The sequence below is a fragment of the Phacochoerus africanus genome, chromosome 2, assembly GCF_016906955.1.
Source record: "Phacochoerus africanus isolate WHEZ1 chromosome 2, ROS_Pafr_v1, whole genome shotgun sequence".
In the NCBI taxonomy this organism is placed as follows: domain Eukaryota; kingdom Metazoa; phylum Chordata; class Mammalia; order Artiodactyla; family Suidae; genus Phacochoerus; species Phacochoerus africanus.
The window spans coordinates 269,770,670-269,790,538 of record NC_062545.1 but is presented as its reverse complement, the minus strand read 5'-3'; the positions used below and the strand labels follow the sequence as shown (position 1 = coordinate 269,790,538).

General features: G+C 45.6%; 1 protein-coding gene across 9 annotated transcripts in view; it reads left to right on the top strand.

Moving 5' to 3' along the window:
• MAPKAP1 (MAPK associated protein 1) overlaps positions 1-19,869 on the top strand; it is a 249,495-nt gene that overhangs the window by 175,058 nt on the left and 54,568 nt on the right. For 8 of the 9 annotated variants that reach the window (XM_047768407.1, XM_047768405.1, XM_047768414.1 and 5 more), the window contains one exon: positions 16,936-17,043. The exons of the other annotated variant lie outside the window; for it this stretch is intronic. In XM_047768407.1, the coding sequence (XP_047624363.1) occupies positions 16,936-17,043 (108 nt within the window). The remainder of the gene's footprint in view (positions 1-16,935; positions 17,044-19,869) is intronic. 9 annotated transcript variants of the gene reach the window in all.

The following is a 19,869-nucleotide window of genomic DNA, read 5'->3' as shown; positions in this document are numbered from 1 at the left end:
CAGATTTGTTTCTGCTGAGCCACAATGGAAACTCCAAGATTTACTTTTTCATTAAGGTAATGTTGGTTTATAATATTATATAAGTTTAATGTTTACAACATTATATTTCTACCTCTGTATGCACTGCAATGTGCTCACCACCAAAAATTTAGTTTCTGTTTGTCACCAGGCAATAGACCGTCTTTACCTGTTTCACCCTCCCCACCCCCTTCCCCTCTGGTAACCCCTGTTCTATTCTCTGTATCTGTGTGTTTGTTTTTGTTTGGTTGGTTCATTTCCTTTGTTACTTTGTTTTTTAAACTCCACGTGAGTGAGATTGTGCAATATTTGTCTTTCTCCATCTAATTTATTTCACTTAGCATAATACCTTCAAGGTCTATCCCTGTTGCTGCAGATGGCAAGGTTTCATCTTTTTATGGCTGAGTAGTATTCCACTGGGTAGATATAGATCCCAAGATCTTAAGGCTTGGTGGAGCTTTGAACCCCGCCATTAAGGTCCTACCAATCTTTTGGAAGGTATTGAGGCACAAGCCCACATGGATATTATGGGGCTAGAAGGAGTGCTAGCAATCAGGAAAAATGCTTACTTAAGCTTGTGTCCTGACTTGAAGCACAGTCCTAGTTAGTACAACAGTGATTAGAAGGAAGATGGACAGAGAAGAGCTGGGTTGGCAGGTGGGGGCCAATCTCTGAAGGGTTTGTTCCTCCCAACCATCCCCCCCCCAATATGAAGCAGGGCCAATGGACAGTCAACCCTCAAGGACCACAAAGACTGAGGGGGGAACTGCAGGTAGCAGGGACCAGGGAAGCGGTTGATGCTCAGCATCCAGGCACAGCAGTACAAAGAACCGTGCCCTGATGTGGTCTCATAGAGGCAACAACTGGGCAACTCTAGAAAAAAATTCTTAAAAATGCCTGTCAGAGGCCAACATACTGTGATTTTTCTCTCTAAATCCGACACAGCTAGCTTATTTCGCTAGCATTAGAACAGATGAAAAGTAAAAGTACATATATTTAAATACTGGAACCAAACTTGACACCAAAAGACACTCCCACTGTAAGAGGAGCTAGAAAACTGAGACACCACCGTCCACCCAGTTCATTCAGTCAGTCAGTCATCACATGTCGACCAAGTCCCGCAGTTGCAAAGATGAATCAGACTGCTGTCTCCACTCTTTCTCTTGGGATTCACTGAAATTCTCCAAACTATTTCAGTTGTTCTCTTGGCCATGTCTCCCCTCTTTTCCCCTTCATTTTTACCAAGCACATGTGGTTGAATTCAGATAAATGTGTAATTTATGAACAAGGAAATTGAGGCAGGTGGGTGGCATCAGGGCAGGCAGGATGTTCAGAGTGTGACGCCGAGAACCTCGCAGGACACCAGGCCTGGGGGCAGGGTTCTGTGCAGGGCTGGGCCAGGATCAAGGGCATTTGGATAGGGTATGAAGGCTCAGGCTAGATTAAAAGGAAGGAAGCCTTGGAGTTCCCTGTTGCATCAGCAGGTTAACGATCTGGCATTGTCCCTGCTGTGGCGCAGGTTTGATCCCCGGCCCAGGGACTTCTGTATGCCACGGTAAGAGGCATGTGAAGTGCTACCCTTTTCCCCATTGTGGAGGCTGGATTAGACTTGGGGAGGGATGTGATCTTGACAGACCGGAGGGGCAGGCAGTGTGGATGAAGAGAAAGCACAGCAGTGATGCGGAGGTTGGAAACCATGAGGTGTGTGCACGGAACAGTGTGCATTTGGCTGGATCATAGCGGATGGAGAAGCACCAGAAATTAAGATGGACAGAAGGTTTAGAGAGTAGGGTGAGGGGTTGCCCGTGGGGAGGTTGTGAAAGGATTTTAGGCAGGAAACCTTCAGAGTTTGACTCCAGAGAGCACCCTCTGACAGCAGGTGGGAATGGATGACTGCAAGCGGGTTGGGAGACCATCCCTGCGGGCTGAGTAATAAGCTTGCCAGGGAGTCTGTGGAACTTGGGAGCTGACTTCACAACAAAGAGGAAGCCTCAATAAGAAGCATTCCAAACTTGGGGGTGCCTTGTTCACTGTGCCAAATCCTCAAGAGCCAGAATCAGGCTTACTCATCTTTGCATCTGTAGTGTCTCCCTCAGGGCAGACACATGGTAGGAGTTCGGTCAGTGTTTGATGAGCGACTGAGTTAATTCATTGGGAGTCTCAGAGTCTCATCGTTGTTAACCCAGTTACAAGGAAGACGTTTGAGAAGGGAAGGTTAAGAGGCTTTATGGTTGATGGTCCTATAAAATGAGAAGCAAAAGGGTGCTTGGAGTTCTGTCCCTTCCCACCACGGCAGGCCCAAGCCACTCACTGTCAGTGGTGCTTCCTTGGAGAGGTGGTGGAGGCCCCTAAGAGGGCTGCAGCCCGGTGCCCCGCCCAGGGCTGGGACCTCTCCACCAGGGCGGCTGGCCCCCAGCTTTGTTTACAGAACACTCACTCCTGGTGCCTCGCTCAATCTGCTCCACAGTTCCAAGTCCATACAGCTCTTATCCTCATTTTACAGAGGAGGAGACCGGGTTCAGAGAGGTGTTATTTCCCCGACCCAGACTCTGGCATAAGCAGATTTGCATGGAAGTCTTCAGATTCCGCTGTATCATAACAAAGTCTGGTGATTGAAAACAGTTGGCCCTAAGCTTGCGCTCCACTGGCTCAGGTTGGAGTCACTGCTTTTCTACAGCTCAGAAAAGACTGCAGACAAATGAAGTCTCCTTTTTGTTTATTTCTTTTGTTTTTGTTCTCAGGTGCTTGTGACTAAATTCACTAATTTCACTGGCTGTCAAGGCTGTGTTAAGGAAAATGGGTTTGAACTGCTGTGGTTTTTGAGTACTGGGCTGGATGTCAGAAACCTTTGCCATCACGGGAAATTCTGTCACTCTGGATTTACTATCTGTTCCCCACAGCTGAATTCCTCAGCAGTGTGATTTAGCACCCTGGCTCCCCATCAACCAGTTTTGGCATTTATTTGAATGCATTACCCCACTGGTTTCCATAAACTATTTTACAATTGTTTAAAATAAACGACTGTTTATTTCCACAAAAACCATCTGTATTTCTTTACAGAGCAACAGATAACTGTATGTAAAATTTGGTAGTGTCACAGTGACCCAAGTTAAGAGAAACAGATTGGCTTGAAAAATTAGAGGCCAGAGGACAGCGTTAAAGGTTTCCATTCTCTCTAACAAGATATCTGGATTTGAAGGAAGAAAAAAATATTTTCTTTTGTACAAGTAAGAGCTGGCCTTCTTTCTCCAAAGGGAGGTGCATTCACACCAGCTGGGTAGTGACAGTTTGGGAACGATTGGCACTTCCTCGAAGTAGTGAAGTTCTGGCCCCTCCAACGCCTCTCCTCCTGCAGAGTGTGTGAGAGGCTCTGTCCGGGGGCTCCCAGCCTTCTCCACGCTCGGAAGTTTTAGGTTGTCCAGGCGTGACCTCTCCTTGTTCTGATGTCGAGTGTGTTCCATTTAGGCTGGTGTCTTGTAGCTCAGACAACTCGTTGGAAGCACGTTGGGACAGGCAGAGGCGGCCAGAGAAGAAGGGTCTGGCTGAGGGAACGGACTGATTGGGAGGCGGGACTGGCCTTGTCAGTGGGGGTAAGGGGAGGGGGGGTCTTCCAGGCCCCCGCCAGCATCTGCAGCAGCAGAGTGGGTCACCCTGATCCACACCAGCCCCGTCCATCTCTAGGAAACCCAGTCATGTTTAGGGCACTACTGAGAGTCTCCAAACAGTGGGACCCTTTGGGGTCTGGTGGAGGTAGAGCTTCAGGCTTAGGAGCAGGAGGTGGGCAGGTCTCTCTGTTCCTTCAGCAAATAGTCACTAACCGCCCCCCCCCCCCCGCCCCCGGCCCTGGTGCTGTGGCCGTGCTAGGAATGCAGGGATATGGAAGGGCACTCACCACTCGCCACTTGGTGTCCAGCTGGAACAGCAGTCAGGCCCACCCAGAGGTCATTTTAGCCTAGGCAGCACAGAGACGTCTGGAGGCAGCTGGCACCTGAGCAGGGTTTTGACTCCTCGAGGATGAGAGAACAAGTGCTAGAAAGGTGAAGTAGAGGGAAGATTATTCCAGGCAGAGGGCATGGAGGGTGGAAACGGCAGAGTTTGGAGGATATTTCTGGATTATGATGTCATCAGGTGGGAGGTGGAGAGGAGGGAGAGGAGACCAGTGGGGCAGCCTCTGGAGGTTCCAGGCCCTTCTAGAGATTGGAAACACCCCTCCCTCTTCTCTCTCTTGAGTGCTGCCCGCAAAACAGAAGCAGCAGTCCAGGCGTATGACTTACTGGATCCTTGCAACAGCTCTAAGAGGTAGATTCTGATACTAGCCCATTTTACAGATGTGAAAGTAAGGCATAGAAAGGTTAAATAAATTGCTCAGAGTCACAGCTAGTAAGTGGTGGAGCTGGGAATTCAAACCCAAGCAGTCTGGCTTGTGACTGTTACACCATACTCGCTCGAGCGTCTTGGGGTTGGCAGAGGTTGCAGGGGGCTCCCTAGACACACATGCACACAAACACGCACATGCAATATTGAGTCTCGGGCAGGAATCAGACCTCCTCCCTATCCCCGGGCTGAAGGGATGGACTCCTGCCACACTGCCTCTTGTCCCAAAGCCTGACCTAGAAGGAGATTGAATAGGCCAGACAGAAACAGTATGGGATGACCCTTTGTTTCCCACAGTACCTTCTGGAATCCACAAGGAGGACGGGGCAGGCATAGTTGTCCAGACTGGAGTGAAACAGCAGCATGTGGGCAGTCTGACCCTCGCTCTGTGGTCCTTGGCCCTCTTTGTGAACGGCCTCTGGGCACCAGCAGTCCATCCCCAGGTGGTCCGGTTGTCTTCACCTTTGCTGCCCAGCTCCTTGGGGAAGTTCTGGAAATCTCTGTGGTCCACTCTGTGGCTTGACCTAGGGCCGTTGGAGCTCCTAAACAGACTCTGTGCCATTTTAGTTCCCGGCCCCCCAGCTATTTAGGTGTCTCCCAGCAGCCACCGAATCACATAATCTGAGAGGAGGCTCCAGGGGCCACAGTCCCTAATCTGATCCTGCTGGAATCATCTCTTAGATTGTTCAACCTCATTTTTTAAAGTTAGATTTTTGTTGACAAAAGTAATGCTAATATATGCCCATTGCCAAAAGCCAGACAAGATAGAAATCTACAAAGTAAAAAGAAGCAAAAGTCCACCTTTGCTACTGCCGTATCCTACACCCCAAGGCAATTCTAAGTTAACAGCATAAGGGTGAGAACAGTTTGGCTTATATCCTTCCAGAGAGTGTGTGTGTGTGTGTGTGTGTGTGTGTGTGTGTGTGTGTGTGTGTGTGTGTGTGTGTTTTCAACAAATATGTTTGTACACACACACACACACATATATAAATGCACATGGATAGCTAGGGGGGGTTACTTTATTAAAATGGAGTATATGCTATACATTCTGTATCTTTTTAAATTTAACAGTGTATCAGAAAACTTCCCATGTCCTGTTAGTTTATTTTCTTAACAACTACATAACATCCCAGTGTACAGATATACCCGTAATTTATTTACTGGTTTCCTACTGGAATATTTAATTGTACGCAGTTTTCGATATTAAAACAGTGCTGCAGTGATCATCTTTGAACATACGTCGTTGTGTGTTTGGAGTAATGTTTCTTAGGCCAGACTCCTTTGTCGGGTCAAGGTTGTTCAATTGGAAATGTCACCTTGTTGAAGCATTCTATTTAGCAGAGATTTTTGAGCACCTCCAAAGAGCCTGTTGCTGTGCCGGAGCTCTGGGAGTAGAGCCCAATGGGGGTTTTGTAAAAAGCCCTTCCACCCCCATCCTCAAAGAGTGCCCTTGGAGTTCCCATCGTGGCTCAGTGGTTAACGAACCTGACTAGTATCCACGAGGATGCAGGCTTGATCCCTGGCCTCGCTCAGCAGGTTAAGGATCCAGCGTTGCCCTGAGCTGTGGTATAAGTTGCAGACTCGGCTCAGATCCCACATGACTGTGGCTGTGGTGTAGGCCGGCAGCTGTAGCTCCCATTCAGCCCCTAGCCTGGAAACCTCCATATGCCACACCTAAAAAGACAAAGGACAAAAAATAAAAAGAGTGTCCTGACTGGGGGAGAAGAACAACACATAGACAGCAGTGCCTCTAATCCAGCCTGTGGGAAACACGGGCCCAAGGAGGTTGGGATGAAAGAGCTCTTACTCCTGACAGGGATCCAGGCAGGGCTGCAGAGAGGAGGGCAGATGCCTCAAGGTGTGCTTCCCTGCTCTGGAGCCCTCTGTGAGGCTGGGTATTCAAGAAGAAATTTGTTCTGAAGAATTATGATGCTCCTGCATTTTCTCCTACACAAAGAAGGAAATCTCAGCAGTTCGCCCTTTCCTTTCCTCCTCTTGGCACTTTCTGATTGATGATTGGAAATGATGGCAATACATAAACTATTTTTCTTTTTATTTTATGACCTGGTAATAGCAGTAACATATTTCCAGTAAATGTTTTCTATCGCAATAAAAAAGTTGTAACAAGACTAGAAATGGGTATAGTTAAACCCTAAAGAAATCACACTTTCAGAACCGTGGATTGAGGCGGTAACTCTGTAAATCATTTAACTTAGAAAAAGGCTCCCTCCCCTTGAAAAAAAATCAGGGCGAGCAGGTGTTCCCGTCACATGCTTGTCAGGCTAGAGCCCTCGGTGAGGGCTGAGGGTCCTCGGTTTCTACCCCCTCAAGGTCAGCTACCCCCTCTGTCTTCTTCCTTCCTAGTCTTTACTTCTTTCTGAACTGACGCATTTAAATTTCAACCTTACAGTTCTTTTCTTCAACCCACAGATCAAGAAGATTATAGGATGATCTTTCTGGAAAACAGCAGAGTGGTGGAGTTAAGAGCACAGGCTCCAGGCTCACACACCTGGGTTCTTCTCCCGGCCTCGCTCTCTGTGGACTCATGACTTAACTACTCTGTGCTTTTTCTTCCTCTGTAAAACGAGGATTCGCATAAGGCCGACCTCATAGTTTGATGACTCAGAAGGCTAACGCCCATAAAGGACTTTGGTTAGGGCCAGGCAAATGCTCAGTGTCAGTCACTCTCGTTATTTTCTCAAAGGGCACGTTGGTGGTTTTGTTAAGATTTGCATAGGGTGTAACAGCTGATATTGATGGAGTGCTCTTGATGTCCTTGGCATTGGGTTCTGCGTAGTCTTTGCTGGTACTCCACGAAGGTGTGTAGGTTAGCCTACCTGCGCGGTGTCACTTAGCGATTGTAAAAGAGCCAAGATTTTAACCCAGGTCTTTCTAACTCCAAAACCCACACTTGGACCACCACATGTCCATCTTCCAGGATTGGAAGAGACTTTGTTTGTGTTTGTTTCGAGCAGGGAGTTTCAGTTTGGGGACCTCACTGCTTCCTCCTGGGAGAGAGCCTCTCAGACAGCTCTGAGGATCTGCTCTGAAGAGGCACGGGAGGCGCCAGGATATATCTGAATTTTTTGGCTGGGAAATTCAAGTAGTCGAGCAAACATCCTAATGAAAGATTACTGCTAATCACACACCCAGAAAAACAGATACCCCAAGGTGGCTACACTTTGAATAGTTCTATCTCATAGCAGCCGTGCCCTCCTTTAGCTATAGTGTTGAGAGCCTGTGCTCTCCAAGGCCATGCAAAACAAAAAGAAGCATCTCCTTTCCCTGATTGTGGGCAGAGCAGCCGACTCCTCAGAGGATCCTTGCTTAGGCTCTGTTACTCCCTAGAGGATGAATGGCGGTTGCTTCTGGGTGGCTGGCGCTCTAAAAATTAGTCCTTTCCCAGCCTTTGTCTTTAATTTCTGATTCTAGCTGACACCTTCATTAATGGTCCAGTGCAAGCTTTCTGTCGACTTGAGGACTACAGTGTAAAAGTGGTTTTGCTGTCCTATCAATAATGGTCATAATTTCCCCAATGCTCTCATCAGCAGTGAATTGAGTCTTGCAGCAAAGAAATGGAAACCCCAGTGCAGTGGTTTTAAAGTGATTTGTCTTGTAGACGGCGTCTTATTTCAGTAAAATCAGGTCAGCACAGCACTGCTGGGTCAGATGTAAGTCTGATACAAATTAGTTGGAGGAAATTGATCATTTGAACCTTAGATGGGTTTTTTGTTTTTGTTTTTTGTTTCTGCTTCTGTAGCTTTTTAGTATCTCTTTTGTCTTTATTTATATTTGTTTTAATGAAGTGTAATCATCATTGTCAGGCAAATTAAATGTCTTCTCATTTCTTCTCGAGAACGCTTCCTCCCCACCCCACAGTAGCAGCCTTCCCTTCACAGTTTCGGGGTTTGCTCCGGGTACAACGTTGTTTAAATACTTAAACCCCCTCCTGCTCGTCCTCTGGCGGGCCCCTTCCTGGGGTTTGTTTATTGCACAAACTGGCCCCTTGACCAGTCTGTTCTTCATTGCTATTGAAAGTTAATGGGGGCAAAATTGCATTCCCAAACATTTGAACCTGAAGTGGCCAGGGCCGAACTTAGTTGATCTCTGGTGATCGGTTCAATTTAGTTACGATTTTTTGCCATTAGGCTGGGGCTGAATGATGGTGATTTGGTTGAGGCCAAATGTCTGAAGAAAATTGGCTCTCTGATAAGAGCGCTGTTATCAGAGGGGGCTACCTTCTCATTTACATTTAGATGAGTATTGATTATTTATTTACTCAGAGAAGTGAGATTCGTTTCCAATCTTATCTTTCTCGTCTCTCCTTGTCAGCAGAAAGAGAGATAGAGCTCCTGACATCAGGCCAAGATAACAGCACTTTGTAGTAAGATAAAAGTTGGAATGGGCCTTTTTCTAGTCTTGACTGAAAGGATAAGTTTTAAAAATTAGAACTGATGGGTCATGCTTTCAAAACCTTTCCTGAAGGTTTTGCAGTGTAAGTAGGCAGGAGAATTGGTTTATTGGGACAGCTTTGGTCTGTCTTCTTTTGTAATAGGAATTGTATTTAATTTGATTATATTCGGCTCTTTCACTGAGAGCAAATTGTGTATTGGCTCAGAATGGGATAAAGTGTGACCTTATTGTCATGTCAGCTTGTTTCTTTTTTATTATTTAAATTCCTAATTATCCCATGTGAGCCTTGGAGGGAGTGAGCTGTGGTGGTCATCGCTTGCATATAATTCAGTGCTTATGTTAAGATCAAACAGAAAATGATTATAGTTGCCCCTAGAGGAAGAGTTAGAAGTGATGGAGCTGATGCTAAGTGCAGACGTTTTAGGGTAGCCGACTTTGGGTCTGAGCTCCGACGTTGACAGTGTCAGCTTGTCGGCGATGGCTTTGGCTCAGTGAGGAGCTTAGGATTCAGCCAGCCCCCGCCATAGAGCGGACGAGTTTGGCACAGTTTGCCTCCAGTGGGTCTCTCTGCCACCAGGCTTTTCAAGCTCATTGTTGACAGTGCCACCAAGAGAAGCTTACCGAAATGTAAAGCTGGTTATGTCACTCTCCTGCCCTGTTAGCATCTGTTGCTTACGAGAGGAAATCCAGACCCAGACGTTTGACCAACAGTCTGGGCCGAGCATCCCAGTCCCAGCTTCCCCTCGGTGCCCCACTTCCAGCCCTGAGCTTTCCACACTGAATTTCCCTTGGTGCCTGAGGGTTCCTCGGTACCTTCTTGCCTTTGCACATTCTGTTCCCTCTGTAGGAGTGCGCCCCTCCCCCTCACTCACCTAGCTCCCTGTCCACCTTCGGTGTTTCTGCCTCAGGGAAGGGGAAGCTCATTGTCCCCTCTTCTGTATTCCCACAGTGCCTTGTCCTTACTAAGGGAGGAGCACCGATGAGGGATCTTTGATAATTTCATATGCTTGTGTGTGTCTTGCCACCTCCCCCAGCCAGGAATCGTTGATTATTTATCTCAGTGTCTGGAACGTTGCTGATGCTTTAAAAATGTTTGTTAAGTGAATATATGAATGGCATTGTAACACCACGTATCTTCTGATATTTGTGCTGTCACGGTCTGTTCACTGGGTTCTGACATTTACTCATCATTTTTAGATGGTATTTGTAGGACCAGAGAGACTAAGGAACTTTAGGAATCCTGGCTGCTGAACAAGTCTCTAATCTTAAAAGCTGCCTGTAGTGTAAAAGCAAGCTCATTTAAATAGATCTGCATGCTCTCCACCCTGCACGCCTACCTCGGACACACGTAAGGAAGGATACAGGCAGCTGCTTTGATGCCAGCATCCTCTGCCACTGTGTGTCTTCACAGGGCTGCCAGCCTATTGTCACCCGTAGGCCAGGGATCGGACTAAGCCTCAGAAGGTTGCTGTGCGGATGGCATGAGCTCAGTGACTGTTTCTGCTCCAACCTGTCCTATGGCAGTGACAGCAGCCATCACTGAGCTCATGCCATTCGCACAGCAACCTTCTGAGGGAAGTTCTGTCATTCTCATTTTACAGACAGAAAATACACAGAGGTTAAGTAACTTCCCCGGAATGTGTAGTGAGAGGGCTCAGACATCTGTGTTTTCGACTTGAGACCCAGCCTTTCCTCTTATTTGTTCACACTTAACTTTTCCAGGCTACAAGCAGCTCTTTCAGATTAAAGCTCCTCTTTAAGCTGGTGAATGGAAAATAGTTGACGTGAGGCATATCCATGAAAATGTTCAGCCTTTTCCTTTATCACTTTCCAGATAGGTGGTCCTCACAGTTGTTCTGATGCTCAGCAACAGTAACAATACGTTAATTCGATTATATCCCACTTCAGCCCAGAAAGCAGTTGGAGGACATATACTAATAGGATAAAAAAAATGCGTGAATTGAAAAGCGACATCCAGGAGTTCCCATTGTGGCTCAGCAGATTAAGGACCCAACATAATCTCCCTGAGGATGCAGGTTCAATCCCGGCCCTCGTTCAGTGGGTTAAGGACCCCGTGTTGCAGCAAGCTGCAGTGTAGGTTGCAGATTCAGCTCCTATCCTCTGTTGCCACAGCTGCAGCTCCGATTTGACCCCTAGCCCAGAAACTTCTGTATGCTGCAGGTGCCGCCGTAGAAAGAAAAATGACATGAAAGGAAAAGGAAAATAAAGGTCCAGAGGTTTAACTGACACAGAAATGCATGTCCAGTCATCGCACATTTAGTGCTGAACTTCCTCATGGGCAAGGGAGAAGGGAATGTGGTATCAATTAGTTTACAACATCTATGTTAAACTGTCTAAAGGTACAAAACAAGGCCCGTTGCTTGGAGGAAGCACAGCTTTTCCTGGTGCCGAGGTCTGAAGGAAGTTTCTCCCATGGGTCTTTAGAAACAGGGTGCAAGATGACAGGGCTTCCATCTCTTCAGGCTTTTGCACTTGCTTCCCGTTGGCTTTCAGCTCTCAGTGGGCTCTCAGCTTCTAAGGGATCCCATGTCAAATGCTTTTATACTTCAGTCGAGGATTACAGTAAAGGGATTGAGGAAGCTGAACTGAGCATGTATCCTCCAACCAACAGATACTCCGATTTTCTTTGAAACTTGTGTGCTGAAATGTTTGCCTCGGGTTTTCAAAATCACATAAAAATCCTGCCTGGGTATTATAACTTGGAACCCTCCCAAAGTGCCCAGAGCAATATTTTCTTCCCAGACCATTCAGTGACATGGTTTTACTGCAATAAATACATCATTGGAATGCCCGAGCAGGTTTTCTTGTTGCTGCAGAGTAACTGCTTCCCAGAATCTCCCTTTTGCGTCCCCTCTGCTGTGGAGCACAGGGCATGTAGCTCCATGTGCAGCAGTGACATTTTAAAACCTCTTTCCAGAGGGTAGATGCTGCCTTGAGAACTATGTCCTGTGTGGTGTGAAAGATCCTCTTATAGAGTCATTTCTTTGGCAAAGGTATGTTGATAGAAACTGACCTCACAGCTTGCTTTATCAAATGGCTCTTGGCTGATGTTTTTTCTCTCCTCCCATGTCAGCTGCCTGAAAATTAAATGAGCATTTGATAGAAACTGTAGTTGGATGTATAATAAGTCTGGGTTGTCATAATCTTATTATCAACAGACATTTATTAAGAACTCAACAAATGAGGCACCATGGTCCGTATGTAATACGTGGAGGGCAGTCCTGGGTGTGAACCCTAGTTCCACCACTTCCTGTGAGACTTTGAGCAAGTTACTTAGCCTCTGTAAGTCACGATACCTTCCTTCGTAAAGTGGCATTCATACCCTTTACATCCTGAGACGACGTGTTTGAAAGGCCTCGTACGGTGTCTGGCAGAGAGTGGGCCCTGTTCTCAGACCTCTTATGGAAGTCTGATGGCGTGGGGGAGGGTGGCGGTGGTGGTGGCTGACACTTGAAGAACACTGCTGATGTTTCCTCCTAACCGCTTTACAACTCTTAACTTACTGAATCCTCAGACAGGCCCATAAAGTAAGTGCTATAATTATCCCCATTTTATAGGTGAAGAAACGGAGAGGTTAAGTAAGTTGGCCTAAAGTCGTACCGTTAAGTTTCTCAGCCAGGATTAGACCAAGGCAATCTGGCCCCAAGTCCATGCCCTTAATCACCAGGCCGTATTGCTTCTCATATATACCCTGCCTCTCATTACTCAGTATGACCTAAAGTTATCAATTTGGCCCTTTCAGGGGAAAATGTATGAAATAGTTTTTTCTGTGAGATATCTCATCCAGTGTTGGGCAAGAATTAGGAGAGAAATTGAGATTTGTAATGAGCTGTTTTTCATTTGCGTCTAGATCTCAGGTCTCAGCTACAGCTTAACTACCCTACCTTCCCCAAAGTTAAAACCCATCCATCCCTTGCTAAGTTCGGAAGTGGGTTTCCAAGTTGTTTCTTAGTTTTTATGGAAGACCATGGAGTGCTGAGAGCAAAAGATGATGCTCAGCATTTCAATTTTTTTTTTTTAAACTGGACATACGTAGAAATATTCTTAAGGAAAGGTAGAAAGAGTGTCTTCCTGGATGGATGGAAGGATAAGGTGCTCCATTCTTCATGAAGAACCAAGGTACGGCCGTCGCATGGGATATTAAACATGTGTGGATTTCCTTAAAGTAAATTATTTTAGGAGTTCCCATCTTGGCTCAGTGGTAACAAACCCGACTAGTATCTGTGAGGATTCGGGTTCAATCCCTGGCCTCGATCAGTGAGTTAGGGATCCGGCATTGCCGTGAGCTGTGATGTAGGTCACAGACACGGCTCAGATCCCACATTGCTGTGGTGTAGGCCAGCAGCTGCAACTCCAGTTTAACCCCTAGCCTGGGAACTTCCATATGCCACCGGTGCGGCCCTAAAAAGACCAAAAAAAAAAAAAAAATTATTTCAGATCATTTATTGTAGAAATGAATATAGAAATCACAAGTTAAGTCATTTAGAATCTAAATGAATCCACAAATCTAAAAATATATATACTTAGGATATAAACTATAGCCTCTTTCTAGTTGGTCAGTAATTTATGGTTTGAAGAGGAAAAAAGCTTCAAAATATACCAGCCTTAGAGCCAAAGACCCTTGGGTTTCATTTCCCCCTCCTGCTTCCTCCCTGTGTGATCTTAGGCAAGTGACTTCACCCTGCCAAACTTCAGGGTCCCAGTCTGTCAAATACGAAGAATAGTATCTGCCTCTGAGAGCTGCTGTGAGGATTCAGCAAAGTAACATATTCAGGGTGCTTGGCATATAATGGTCATGCAATAAATGACAGTCGTCCTCACACTGGGCTTCAAGGAGAAAGTCCTAAAACTACTTTTAGGAAACAAACTGTTTTAGTAGAAATAGCTACAAGACCCAAGAGACAAGAACGTAAATATGGAATGATGGCATTTATGGCTTTGAGAGTGCTGCAGGGACTTGTGTTTAAGGAGAGACCCCTCCTAGTACTCCCCGCCTCCTCTGGTTTCCCTCATCCGTGTTTCCCAGGCAGCTACAGGGACCAGAAGGAAAACGTGTACAAAGGAGACCAGCCTGAAATACATCCTGACACGGCCAGGCCTTGGCTCCCAGAATCAGGAAAGGGGGCAGGGGCTTCATTACCAGCCGGTAGCCAGGTAGGCAAACAGCTCTAGACACCCAGAACCCTATAGACTGGGTTGAGCATGCCAGGTTGAAGGGTTAAGATGAAAAAATGACCTCCATAAACAAATTATTTATCTAGTTTTGATTAAATTATTGCAGATAAAAGACCCACTGGAGATGTCACAGTGTGTGAGAATTACCATATCCTCAGAAAAATGGCATAGTAAGGAATTGGAGGGCTTGTAAATATATGTGATGTTTTAAAAATATAAAAGTAGCTTTTATTTAAGAAATTACAGAACATTTGATAAATACAGGGAAACCCTAAGGAAAAATAAAAACATTCATTATCCCACTATCCAGTGTAACCAGTCTTCACATTTTGGAAATAACCTTCCAGTCTTCCCCCCACACCCCACCTTCCCCGATGACTTTACATATATTTTTCATAATTACAGTCGTCCTATACATGTTGTGTTATAATTTGCTGTTTTCATAAAATAGCATATTATAAACGTGTTCGATAAGATCAAATACTTTTGCAGTCTCTCTTAATATCCTCATGATATTTCACAATATTTTGTTTAACCAGTCTCCCTGTTATTAGATGTGGGTTGTTCCCAAATTTTAGCTATCATAAAAAAGTGAATTTTGGAAGTTCCTCTTGTGGCGCAGTGGAAATAAATCTGACTAGTGTCCGTGAGGATGCAGGTTCAATCCCTGGCCTCACTCAGTGGGTCAGGGATCCAGCACTGCCGTGAGCTGTGGTATAGGTTGCAGACTCGGCTCAGGTCCTGTGTTGCCGTGGCTGTGACTGTGGTGTAGGCCAGTAGCTGTGGCTCCGATTTGACCCCTAGCCTGGGAACTTCTATATGCTGTGGGTGCAGCAAAAAAAGCCTCCCCTCCAAAAAAAAGTGAATTATTATAGCTTATAGCCAGAGATCAAACCGCATCCTCATGGATACTTGTTGGGTTCCTTAACCACGGAGCCATGACAGGAACTCCAACAGGCCAGTGTTTTAGAAAGCAGCTCTCTAAGTTCAGGGGTGGCTCTCTTCCCCCTAATGGGCTGAAGCTGCTCACGTTAGCCGTGAAGAGTGGGTGTTAGGGAGGGGCGGGGGAGGGGAAGGCGCTGAGGAATCTTACCAGTTTTCTTTTTTTTTTCTTTTTTTTCTTTTTTTTTTTTGTCTTTCTGCCTTTTCTTGAGCCGCTCCCTCGGCATATGGAGGGTCCCAGGCTAGGGGTCCAATCGGAGGTGTAGCCGCTGGCTTACGCCAGGGCCACAGCAACACAGGATCCGAGCCATGTCTGCGACCTACACCACAGTTCATGGCAACGCCGGATCCTTAACCCACTGAGCGAGGCCAGGGACCGAACCCGCAACCTCATGGTTCCTAGTCGGATTCGTTAACCACTGGGAATCTTACCAGTTTTCTTAAAGTTCATCTGCACATGGCTTTTCCGTGATTCCTCCCCCCAGTAAATGTGAAAGCAGCCAGTGATGAGCAGCCAACACGCTTGGTAATTGACACATGTTGGCACTGACAGGTGATGGGCAGGGGAGACTAAGAATTATCTGTATTTCCATACCTTGATTTGCTTAATATTTTTGAAATTAAAATCACACCTCATGTGTAATGTTGAAATGCAATACCTTCTTGACCTGAACACAGGGTATTAGAGTTTATAAAGAATTGTGTAGACTCCTGACCAAGTATTTTCTTAAATAGTGGTACGTATCTTAAGCATTGTTAACTTAGCGAAGCAGGTTTAGCAGCTGTAAGTAGTGTAACAAGGGCTGAATATGAGTGTGTAAGAACTCTGATAATTGGCAGAAATGCTAATGAAATACTAATTAGAGAAAAGATCAAATATACGGTGAAACTGAACTTTGTTGACAGTGCTGCAAACAAACATTGATCGTGGGGGAAGAGCATGACTTGAGATGTGTGACATGCCCCAGACTCGTGAAGGAGAAGTGTTGGATATGAATCATCAACAAGTTGACAACAGCAGAGGAACGTGTCTAAAAATACGTGTTCCACCTGGGAGCCCTGCAAGGCCTCTGAGGCTCCCTCAGATCTCTTACACCTCTCCTGTCTGACCACACACGCCTTTCATAGTCAAAATAATAGGACAGTTTCTTGCAGCCTTTTGAATCCGATCATTGGACCCATTAGGTGTTATCTGAGAAGAACAAGATTGCCATTTGGCTTGACAAAGAAATACATGAATAAATGTATAAAATGCCCCAGTGTTTTAAGATCTTCCAGAATCCCTTTGTGATGTAAGGCAGCTCATATTCCTGGTTTTCAGTATTGCTGAACCTGTGCTCCTTGTGTTTTCATAAATATTTCAACAAAAACACCATCAGCAGTCACTGTCATTCTGTCACCGTAACCCAAAAACCTGAAATCTATTTTTTTTAACTCCATCTACTTTTTAAATTTTTAAAAGAAATTTTGGGGCTGTCCTCATATTCAAGTTCTAAACATCTTAGCTCTGCTTCTAATTGATTATTCATTATCATATAATGGTTATTAATAATAAATACTTCTGTAGGAGTGCCTTCTATGGAGCAGGTACCTTACTAAGTAAGCATTTTTCCTAAATCATCTCTGATCTTCACAATAACCGTTCAAGGTATAAGAGTTCCCACATTAACTATTAGGAAACAGATTCAGAATGGATGGGGTACCTGCTCATATCTGGGAAACCACTACAGCCAAGTCCGTTACCCTCTCATCGTTTCTGGGGGAGAACTGAGCAAAAATAGACCTGATAATAGAACAGACAAGTGCGTGGAAACCACGTGGGAAAAAACTCAAGCTCTTCCACCTTGGGTGGCTAGACCCTCAAACAGACTTCAGAGTTTCCCTAAGGCTGACTGGTCAGCTTTCTGCCGGTGTGTGGTGTGTGGTGTTTTTCCCAGTGTTACATTCGCTGTTTCAGACTGCCTCCCCTCCTCCGCCCCTTTGATCTTCCAGGCCCTCAGTACCGCCTGGAGAAGCAGAGCGAGCCCAATGTCGCCGTGGACCTGGAGAGCACTTTGGAGAGCCAGAGCGCCTGGGAGTTCTGCCTGGTCCGCGAGAACAGTACGTTGGCCTCCTCGCTCCGTGCCTGCTTGGTCCATTGCAGCGTGCGTAGAAGCCCTGTGTTGGGGACACTCATTGGTCTGGCCTCCCTGGGCAGATTGCAAGTGACTCTGTTTTCCAAGGCAGACTTCAATCTGTGCCGAAAGTGTATCCCAAAGTGAAATGATTGATTTCAGGCCTTGCGGCAAAAGAGTCGGCATCCTGTGATTAATATTTATCTGTTAAACTGTAGCTTCCTAAGTTAGGAACAGTCCTGGAAACAGCTTAGCAATATGAGGCCTTTTCTGTGGCAAAGGCTATTTTCTATGAAAAGCAGCTGGCCCTGTCCGTGTCACTGTTGCAGTCATCAAGTTTTAGAAAATTGTGACCATTTGCATACTCTTAGCAGGAGGCAATGTAGGGGTTCCTAGTGCTAAGCAGAAAGCCTCTTTCAAACATCAGTCAGTTTCTTTCATTCTCTCTTTAGAGTTTCTGACTTGTGAATTTGGCCGTTTCTCTCCTCTTTCCCCCCTTGACTTAAGGGGAGTGACATGTGAAAACCGGTTACGACAGCCAGCTCTCCATCATCCCTGCTTCAGGGTTGTTTTTCTGTGTGGAACACTTCCCCCCACCTGAGTTAACGTGCTCAACCTTCTTCTCAGTTTCAGTGTCCCCTTAACAGGGGCCCCTTGTGATCTCCCTGTCCCCCACTGCTGAGGCCTGAGCCATCCCTCATTTGGGTCCCCTGTGGTCGTCCCTCAGAGAGCATACTGCTTTTTCTTCATTGCATATATTTCTGTTTATGATTATTTATTTTTCCCAACGATTGTCCCAGTAGATTGTCAAGTTTTTGACGGTGTCCCTGACGCATACCAGGTTGACCTTCATTAATTCAGGAAATGTTCAGTCAGCGCCGCTATGGGCCCTGTTCTGCATGCAGGAACTCTGTAGTGGATTCTGTTTCAAAATGTTGATTCCCCCCAAGAGTTCCCGTCGTGGCTCAGCAGAAATGAATCTGACTAGCATCCATGAGGATTCGGATTTGCTCCCTGGCCCCACTCAGTGGGTTAAGGATCCAGTATTGCCACGAGCTGTGGTGTAAGTCACAGACCTGGCTCGGATCCTGCATTGCCGCGGCTGTGGTGTAGGCCGGCAGCTACAGCTCTGATTTGACCACTGGCCTGGGAACCTCCATAAGCTGCATGTGTGGTCACAAAAAGCAAAAAAAAAAAAAAAAAAATTTGATTCCTTGTTATACAAATAAAACAAAATGTTATTTGCTCGGGTCTTAATACAGATTTGGGATATATAACACTTATACATGTAAAAATTTTTCAGGTAGCAAAGTGTTTGTAGTGAAAAAACTTTCACTCTTTTCTCTCCCCTGATTCCTCTCCCAGAAACAACACTTGTTCTCAGTTCTCAGTGTCTTTGGTATCTTTCCAGGGATCATCTAAGTATATGCAAGCATATTCTGTACATGGACATGAATAGACCCACACACAGACATACACACATACACGTGGAAACACACATCCCCCGCCAAAAAAAAGCAAGTGGCAGCAAACGTGCTCTGCCTTATCATTTTAACAGTATGTCACAGAGAGATTATTCCACATTAATCCATATATTAGCCCATATATAAATTTACTTCTTTCTTTCTTAACTGCTGCATAGTATTCCACAGTATACTGTGATTCCAAATCAGCTGTGTTTTAAGCAGTTTTGTTTTTTTAGAGATGAAGTACATCTTTCTTACACTAGAGAGAGAGGCTGTGAGGATTGGTGAATGAAACTTTGAAATTGGGGCTCTTGTTCCCACTCTGCTTCTCAGTATGAGCAGTCTTAATTCAGCTGTGTGATGTCTGTGAGCCTCTGCACCCCCATCTTAAAGGATTTGCAAGATGCTTGCAGTACTTTCAGTACAAAGTCAAAATCACTCTGTTAGTTAAAGAAGCCCATACCAGCATCTACAAAGTGCCAGGCAGTCCGTCAGTGGTTTGGAATCAATAGAATATTATAACTAGTCTTTGTAAAATAGAAGTAAATCATAAAAGTAATTTTCTTTTTATAGAAGATGTTTTTAAATTTTTAAAGTAGAAATTTCAGGAGTTCCCGTGGTGGCTCAGTGGTTAACGAATCCGACTAGGAACCATGAGGTTACGGGTTTGATCCCTGGCCTCGCTCAGTGGGTTAAGGATCCGGCGTTGCCATGAGCTGTGGTGTAGGTTGCAGACGAGGCTCGGATCCCCGCATTGGTGTGGCTCTGGTGTAGGCCGGTGGCTATAGCTCCAATTTGACCCCTAGCTTGGGAACCTCCATATGCCGCAGGAGCGGCCCAAGAAATGGTAAAAAGACAAAATAAATAAATAAATAAATAAATAAAGTAGAAATTTCAGTCAAGAACCCATTATTGTTCCCCAGTAGCTCCCTCTGAAGTTGGATTGAGACAAAGTATTTCAAAACCACAATTTTTTTCTCTGTTGTTGGTATATTTGATCAGGACAGGCTTGCTATCCCTAAAGCCACCTTAAAAGTGAACTAAATTATGAGCATCTGGGAGTGCCTCTGTGGCTTTGTCACTGCAGCAGCTTGGGTTGCTGCTGTGGCACAGGTTTGATCCTTGGCCCAGGAATTTCCACATGCTGCAGATATGGCCAATAACAAAGCAAAAAACTGATAGTATCTATCATGCAGTGTTTAAAAGAATCTGCCGTGGAGCCAAACTTCCTCAGTTCACATTCTGGCCCTGCCACTTACTGGCGTGTGACCTCGGACAGTTTGCTTAACCTCTTAGGTAGTTTACTTGCCTCCACAACGTTGATAGGAGGCTTCAGTGAACTTTAA